General features: G+C 39.4%; 1 protein-coding gene across 2 annotated transcripts in view; it reads right to left on the bottom strand.

Moving 5' to 3' along the window:
• Nucleotides 1-3,953: 3,953 nt before the first annotated feature.
• CHN1 (chimerin 1) overlaps nt 3,954-8,599 on the bottom strand; it is a 112,442-nt gene continuing 107,796 nt past the window's right edge. The window contains exons 12-13 of one of the 2 annotated variants that reach the window (XM_063116347.1): nt 8,460-8,565; nt 3,954-4,858 (exon numbers count right to left, since the gene is read on the bottom strand). In XM_063116347.1, the coding sequence (XP_062972417.1) occupies nt 4,687-4,858; nt 8,460-8,565 (278 nt within the window). In that variant the 3' untranslated portion in view covers nt 3,954-4,686. The remainder of the gene's footprint in view (nt 4,859-8,459; nt 8,566-8,599) is intronic. The other variant, XM_063116346.1, reaches the window with a different exon arrangement.

Below are 8,599 nucleotides of genomic sequence, written 5' to 3'. Positions count from 1 at the left end.
GCTCTTAAAAGTGAACAAGACAGTCCCAACAGAAACCACCAATCTGTTAAAACGCTAGGTCCTACTGATAGGTCTAATTTTTGGTTGGGAGAGCATAGCGAGAATAAAGGAATCCAATTATCCTAATTGGTCTTAATTTAGAATGCATCATTTACCTTCTATAATGCCCAATTCAACAATTCAGAGGTAAAGTATAAGGAAATTGTGCTCGACTGGTCTACTGTGTCCTATATGTCTCTCTGTGTATATATATACAGTCATGTGAAAAAGAAAGTACACCCTCTTGGAATTGTATGATTTTACATATCAGGACATAATAACAATCATCTGTTCCTTAGCAGGTCTAAAAATTAGGTAAATACAACCTCAGATGAACAACAACACATTATTATTATTATTATTATTATTATTATTATTATTTATTTATTTATATAGCACCATCAATGTACATGGTGCTGTACAGAGTAAAACAGTAAATAGCAAGACCCTGCCGCATAGGCTTACATTCTAATAAAATCATAATAAAACAATAAGGAGGGGAAGAGAATGCAAACAGGCACTGGGTAGGGTAAAAAATTGACATATTACACTGTGTCATGATTTATTTAACATAGCATGGGCCTATGATTTTGAGGGGGTCTACTCCGAATCCCCCTGGGCAAAGTTGCTTGATTTTTCTGTTGTTGATGATGAATTTGCCCAAAGAAAAGCACGTAAAGCATTTCTGAATGTGAAGAAGTGATGTGTTATATACATCTTGAATAAAAGTGCTTGCCATTACCTTTTTTTATAAATCGTTCTAGTTCATATGTATTTAGAACTGATTAAAAAATACTTAATGAGCAGTTTGAAATGGGGCCTACATTTCCTATCTGGCCTGGGCTTTGCCCGGCCCTGTTTTCTGAGCCATACTGCTCCCTTCGCTTCTGCTTGCTGAAGTGGTTATTAGTGCGAGAAGTGTACCAGCACTGTACAAAAATAATTTCACACATGTCCCTTTCTGTGTGTGCACGTCACAATCTAAATTAGCTAAGGCAGAGAGGGAAGAAACAAAGTCTGAACATGGATTTTTAATATTAATGAAAACATGTAGATAACCTGGAAGAAAATGGACTATGGAGAAAAGCTAAATGGAGAAGACAGTGTTTGAGATGAGACTTGAAACTAGAAATTCGAGAAGGATTGCAGATTTGATGAAGAAGGGAGTTTCAAGAGATGAGACAGCAATGTATGATTGGGTGGAGATGATTTAGTTTAAAGGGCAGTCTAGGAGCCCAGGGCTATCGGAGTATGGCCCGTTACTTAAGCTTGTTGCCAGGCTCAGCACTGAGAAGCTGAACAAGAATCCTTCAGTATCATCTTCAGCTGCCTGCTTCAGAAATTCACAATTAGGGTGCTGAACTTGTTTTTCAGTCTGAAACTGCCACATGTGGAAACCCCACCACTTTGCTCTTTCACATCTTCAAGTCATTCCAGACTAGGATCACCATCTGGAGTTCTTCAGATTCACTCATTACACTGGCTTCATTGGCAATCATAGCCATTCTAGCTTTGGATGGTCAAAAGAAAAAGTTTCTTCTTGAAGGCAGGAAGTCCATTTTGTTGTCTTGAGAGACCCAGGATGGTCTCGATGATAGTAGGACTTCTAAGAGCTTTCAGACAACTATCAAGATTATCTTGAGTGGGCTTCTCTGTTGACTGGATGTTTGTGCATGTGTAGGGGTGGGGTGTATGGATCATTCATGGCTGACATTTCACTTGTTATATGTAAGGAGACAAAGTGCATAATTCCCATCTAGAGTGAGGAGGAATTCTTGGGAAAGCCGAGAACTCAGGTTTCTAATATTTTCCTCAACATCATTCCTCTGAGGTCAGTATGTGGTTGACTTCGTATTGAAATGAGAAATCTAGATGGAAAATTTCTCTCTTCTCAAGGCTCAATGGTTGTGTTTTGTTTTTTGTCTGAGTGTTGTTTTGTTGTATTTGGCAGAATCTTCAAATAGCTTCAAAGGAGGCTTTGTTCCCATTGGCGACCAGTCTGACTGCTGTGATGTGATGATAGTCTCAGCCACAAATGTTTCATGTAACATGTTAAGAATGTTATACTGGATATTTTCTGGCATCAAACTGTCCTTATCATAACATTGCCACAAAAGGGGTCCCCATTTTCTAGAACGCTGTCCTTCCTACCTGAAACACTGGTGAGTCCTCTGTGCAGAATAGCAGTGGAGTCTATGGGGAGTGTCTGTAGCAGAGGAAGAGAAATGGATATTCTTGATAAAGGGTCTGAGATTCTAGAGGAGCCTGGACTACTTACTTTAGTTTTTTCATATTAACAGTTTTACATTAGGTAACGTAATACAACCTTTGTGTGACTTCAGTTTTTGAATTGCACAAATGTTCTTTTAGAACTCACTTTTTAATTTTATTTTATAAAAGCCCTGCCGAGTGGAAAGCATTTGAGAGCTTCAAATTACAGACCTCTGATGATTAAGGAGGATCTTTTGTTCATGCAGACCAGATTGTGTATAAAGGAAGCAGACAGGGCCTGGAAATCAAACAGAATGTCGCAGGTTGATGTCTATAAAGCTTTGACAGACAAACTCACAGCAGTGCAACTCCATGGAAAAGGGTGGGGGGGGGGAGAAATGGTGCTTGCAAAGTGGGACTCTGCGGTAGTCTGCTTTGAAATATGCAATCAAACCCTACACACTCGGCTGCGTATTTTGTCAAAGCTTGCCAGTGATAAATTTCTAGAGGATATTGTATATGAAACTGTATAAGATACGACAGCTAGATCAAGGGAATTGCAGAAATACTGATAGCAACTAATTTGCATAATTTGCTAAACCACACATAACCAAATGAATAATTTATCACTTTAGGTCATTTCCCCCTGATTCGAAAGGTGGAGAGGGATTTATACGGGGGTCACCACTGAACAATTTAAGTCTAAGCTATGATTTGGATTCATTTCGTTTGGATTCCGTGTAGTGCAGCATAACATATCATCAGCTGTACATTTAATTGGAAAAATACACTGGAAATTCGTTATTAAAACCACTCTTTTGATAATGTATTATGTTAATTGTGTAGCCGGCATGCTGCAAGAGAACCAAAAAACGTTCTTGATAAATCGTTTTGTTAATTAACAGGAGTCTCATTCCTATGCTGCTGCATTTTGCTTTTCCCCCTCCTCCTCCTCCCTCCCAATCCCCTTTCCTTTTGTGTCATGTCTTTTAGATTGTAAGCCTGTGGGCAGGGACTGTCAAGAAATACTTTTGTAAGCTGCCGTGAGAGCCTTTTTTGGCTGAATGGCGGCATTAAAATCCTTAAATAAATAAATAAAATAAATAAATTTTGTACATGAGGGCAGATAATTTGAGCTGCTTTATCCTGTAAGGAAGTCTGCTTAATGAAACCTCAGTGGTAAATAGTTCCATCATCAGTTCTATCTTATGCTGCTGCTTTAGCTATAGCAGGAGCAACAGGAGACTTTGCTGTTCTAAATTAAGCATCATCCAATTCAAGACAACTGGAATAGAAACAAGCAACTCTGCCCCCTTAAAATCCCCTTTTGCTTTCTTTAATCAGTACAACACTGGACCAAAGTTATGGAGCTGGGGTCATTCCAATGGGGACAAACGTTTAGTTAAACCCCACTGGCAGTTGCACCAAAAGGTGGGGATATGACGGCCCATTATAATCTTATGCTCTACTTATCTTATGTACAGTAGAGCCTTGAACAGCCCAAAACTGTTCAGAGTTAAGTTCACTTAATTTCAATGGGCACAGGCAAATTTAACTCCACATAGGGTAGGGCAGTAAAGCTCCAATCCTACTCTATACCTCACTGACCAAAGACCAGCTTACTTCCCAAATAAATATGCATAGGATAAAGCTGCATGTGACACCGGAAAAACCGCAGACAGACTTGATAAGATTCTAAAGCAAAACTTTAATAAATTAATATGCATGCCCAATAAAAATACAAAAAGACAATTTAAAACAATAACGAAGCAATCTTCATTCATTCCGTGTTGCCATCTTTAACTGGAACCATACAAAAAGGCATTACTTAAAATGGCAGTCAGAATATGTTTCTGGTACAAGAAAATGAATTCCGTCATTAAAAAAAAAATGTTATGGAACTTAGCAAGAAATTATCCTTCAAAGTAGGAAAAGAATGACAGGTGATGTCAATGAATAGTTAGAGGTTCTGGTTCACAGCCGTCTGCTTGCCCCCAGCCCCATGAAATATCAGAAACCAATTACGGAACATAAAAAGAAACCCACAACAGATTTACACTGAGAAACATGCTAAAGTACAATCACAGACTACCCCAGAACACCGATGCTGTGCTGTTCCTCTTGTGCCCTTTGTAGTGGAAGCTTCACAAAAGAAGGTGAACAAGAAGCAGATCGTGTAAGCTTGGATTTCCTGTACTATGATGAAACAACCCAGGCCTACTAGTACTGGAAAGTACAGTATATGTTAATCTTTTCCCAGCATTGTCTAAATGATGCCACAGAAGCAACAGAATAAGCATCTTTCTCACATTGAAACCTCACAATAGGAATTCAGCTACGGGAGCTTGCTCAATTACTTCAAAACATTCCTTCATCGTCCCCGGATTTTCCTTGCTGTCCATTTAAGACATACACGCACACACCCACAAACAGAGTTCAAAATAAAATATCTTCATTTTTTATAAGCATCTCCACCACAAGTCTCTGATAACGGATATCATTCAGGGCGGCCATGGCATCGAGCTCTGGCGCTCGCATAAGCGTTGGTCCAAAAACAATGCCAAGATTCTCTGCATTCATGAGATTCTCTTTTTCATGGAGTGTTACCCTGTTACAAGAAAGGCTATGGTTAAAATCTAGGCCGTTGGAAGACATTATGAGCTGATACCTTGATTTCATGAACATGGAACTGAAAAGCCACATCGACACTACAATTAAAGCAAGCTTCAAACAGGTTTTAATTGCCATGACCGCAGAACTTTAATTCCCAGGGTACCTTAGTTACCAGTCATGGTAGTGTTCCCACAAGACTTGTGGAAAATTGTTCTGTAAAGCAGACTGAGGGGGTGGGGAGGAATGAAGTTGTGATTAACGTGGTGATGCCCCTAAGGGGTGATCATAAATGTTTTGATCTTGAGAACCATTTGAACGCTTGAACTTCATAGACCAGTACCAAGATAGCAAGCCATCCTTTCATCTGTCCACTTCTGCTTATAGTTAATAGGTGCTATTATACCTTGAAACAAGTCACAGCTGCATAACAGAACCTCTGCTGGATCAGACCAAAGATTTAGACAGAGAGAAGTGTTACTGCGTGTCATAATACCAGTTATCTGATGACCATCAGATGAAGCTGATTGGTGGGAGGTTCAGGACAGACAAAAGGAACTATTTCTTCACACAGCACATAGTTAAACAATGGAATTTTCTGCCACAAAGTGTAGTGATGGTTACCGACTTTTAAAAGGGCATTAGACAAATTCATGACAGATGATACTGTCAATGGTTACTACATTATATGCCAGGGGTAGGCATTCTGGTGCCCTCCAGATGTTTTGGACTACATCTCCTGTAATCTTCTACCATTGCCCATGCTGCCTGTGGATGATGGGAGTTGTACTCCAAAACACCTGGAAGACACCAAGTTGCTAGCCCTTATATATGCTATCTCCGATCGGAGAGAGCATGCCTCTGAACACCAGTTGCTGGGGGAAACGGCAGGAGAATGCTTTTGCCCTCAAGTCCTGCTTATGGGCTTCCCAGGGGTATCTAATCAGCCACTATAGGAAACAGGATGCTATCCTAGATAGGACATTGGCCTGATTCAGGAGGGCTCTCCTTTTGCCCTTCTAGTCCAACACCCTGTTCTACACTGTGGCCAAAGAGATGTCTCTTCTGAAACACCCTTGCTGGATTGCCTGAAAGACTGTTTCCTGGAAAAGATCTGAGCATAGGGAAGCTAAGATCTCCTCTGCCCGTGCCTCCTGCCCTGCCAGCTTCAGCTCAGCAGTGTATATGAATCTCGGAAGCCTCCACGTTTGGGGTCTTCTAAGCAGCAAAGGAAGTTCATGAATTATAAAGACAACATTAAAAAATCTCACTGAGGCACCCTTAAATGCGCTGAAATGGAATTAATTCATTTCAGATATCTATAATAACAGCCAGGAATTCTGACTTGTTGGGCAAATTGCTGTGAAGTTGGCCAATCTTTGAAGCTTCTATTCATAGTTACTCCGAATATAGTAAGAAGGCTGGCCAAGTGAATTTGATAACAAGTTGCCATTAGCAGGTTCCTCACTGAAACATGTCTTAGTGAGCATCCCTATAAAAAATTAAATGCTGTTTTATGTTGAGGATATGAAGCAGATAAGGTTAAATTGTTCTCAAATGTAGGGAAATTATAAGAAAGTTCAATGTGAAATTTCTGAGTTGGTGCTATAGGTCTTGGTTGGCTTTCCAGCACCTTTATGCAAATGAAAGTTTTTGGAAGTCCAGCATAAACTACACTGTCCACAATCCACTCCTTACTTTTTATCTCTTTTCTTTCTTTTGGTTTTTTTTAATGTTAATGTTGTTTGCATTTCTATTTTTTACATTGACACTTTCTTTGGATTTTAATTTCAAATTTTAAACTTATTTATTAGTACGGATGAAGGGACAGAGGGGTGATGGAATTTATGTATGTTTGTATGTTTCAAAAAAAAAAATAACTAGGTTAAAAAAAAATAACTAGCAGAAATTTTACCTGAAGTGCCTAGTGCCCATCTGTCAATAAATCTCTTTACTATCTCACTGAGCTTTTAAAAATAAAAAAGTACTAATAATCAAAGAGAACCAATATTCCATGAGGGTATGATCTAACTGAAGCAAAACCTTTAAAACCTTTGCATTTTTAATGGGAAAATGGTAATATGCTTGACTTTCTAATGGAACTGGATTAAAATGTGCTTCATGTAGCCTGGATTGCAGCATATCTTAACAATAGCAAGGATTTTAATTGCTCAAAATCAAAAACCTGAAGCTAGTGCCAAGCACTAAATATTGGTACTTAAAAGCACAGGATACTCTATTGATCACTTAAATGTATTTTATTGGATTTTGAACTTTGTTTTAGAAATTATTGGGAAAGGCATTATAAAGTAGCTGGTAAAGATGTTCTCTCAATTCTTACTATGCTGGAAAGTGGAGTATTTCTTACATGGTTACGTATTTATATTTCACAAGAATATATGTATTGCACATCATGATTTGCTTGAAATGTATGTTGTATTTTATTGATCCAAAGGGCCAGTTGAAACATAATGTAATGGTACTACCTCAAGTTTCAAGAGGGGACGAATGCCTTTGCCACCTGTCTCTGACCTGGTAAATTGTGTCAGACATTTGCAGTGAATCTTGAATGGTACAGTCCCCACAGGAAATGTTTACCTCATCATCATGCACCTTTGAATTGGTCCTGAGTAGGGTGACCATATGAAAAGGAGGACGGGGCTCCTGTATCTTTAACAGTTGCATAGAAAAGGGAATTTCAGCAGGTGTCATTTGTATATATGGGGAACCTGGTGAAATTCCCTCTTCATCACAACAGTTAAAGCTGCAGGAGCTATACTAGAATGACCAGATTTAAAAGAGGGCAGGGCACCTGCAGCTTTAACTGTTATGATGAAGAGGAAATTTCACCAGGTTCCCCATATACAAATGACACCTGCTGAAATTTCCTTTTCAATACAACTGTTAAAGATACAGGAGCCCTGTCCTCCTTTTCATATGGTCACCCTAGTCCTGAGTCTTATATACCCTTGGGTGAGTTTAGTGATTGCTGTTTTTTATGGACTGGGACTGGATTTGAGAGGAGTTCCTAATCTCTTCCGTCTCAAAGTCAGATTGCCTGTAACTGTATAAATGCAATGGAGAAGCCCTCACCCAAGGGGGTCATGCCTCCACAGACTTGTTTAAGGGGGCTATATCACTGCTAGACAAACAGGCTGGCCTAAATCCACCCTGAAAGTTTAATATAGTCACGAAATAAGAGAAGCAAGTTAGGGAAGCTTCAAGGGAAGAACCAAACCCTTAACAGCCAGAAAATTAAAACAGCATTATTGAGAAACAGTTAATTTTAGTTTACGTGTACATATAATTAGAATAAAGAACAACTAACTAAACATGTCCTAAAATAAGTGGATTATGCTTTGAGGAGCAGACATCAATTCTTAGTTACAACAGAACTTACAGGTCCGCGTTTAGAGGCTGGCTCTCCTGCTCAGAAACCAAAAGGAAAAATCTCACCTGTTTGCCAGTGGCAATAGATTAGAGCTCAGCACAGGAGCAGGGAACTTAGGCTTTAATGTCTGCAGCCGTTAGCCTAAGAACTTGGAGCACCAAACTCCTGATGGGCTTTGAGAAGAGGACAGGGCCCGTCACTTTCGTACCTCTTTAAATGTGCCATGAGATAACGTAAGGTTTCACAGTGCGCAGGAGGCAGTAGTTTCAGTGCTTCATGAAGTATTTCCAGCTGTTCATCGGGATCTGTGGTTTCTGAAACGGAAACAGTTGACCATCAACTGTAAGT

This window comes from Elgaria multicarinata, chromosome 2, assembly GCF_023053635.1.
Source record: "Elgaria multicarinata webbii isolate HBS135686 ecotype San Diego chromosome 2, rElgMul1.1.pri, whole genome shotgun sequence".
Taxonomy (NCBI): domain Eukaryota; kingdom Metazoa; phylum Chordata; class Lepidosauria; order Squamata; family Anguidae; genus Elgaria; species Elgaria multicarinata.
Note: the sequence above shows the minus strand (reverse complement) of the source record. Positions and strands in the feature narration are given on the sequence as shown.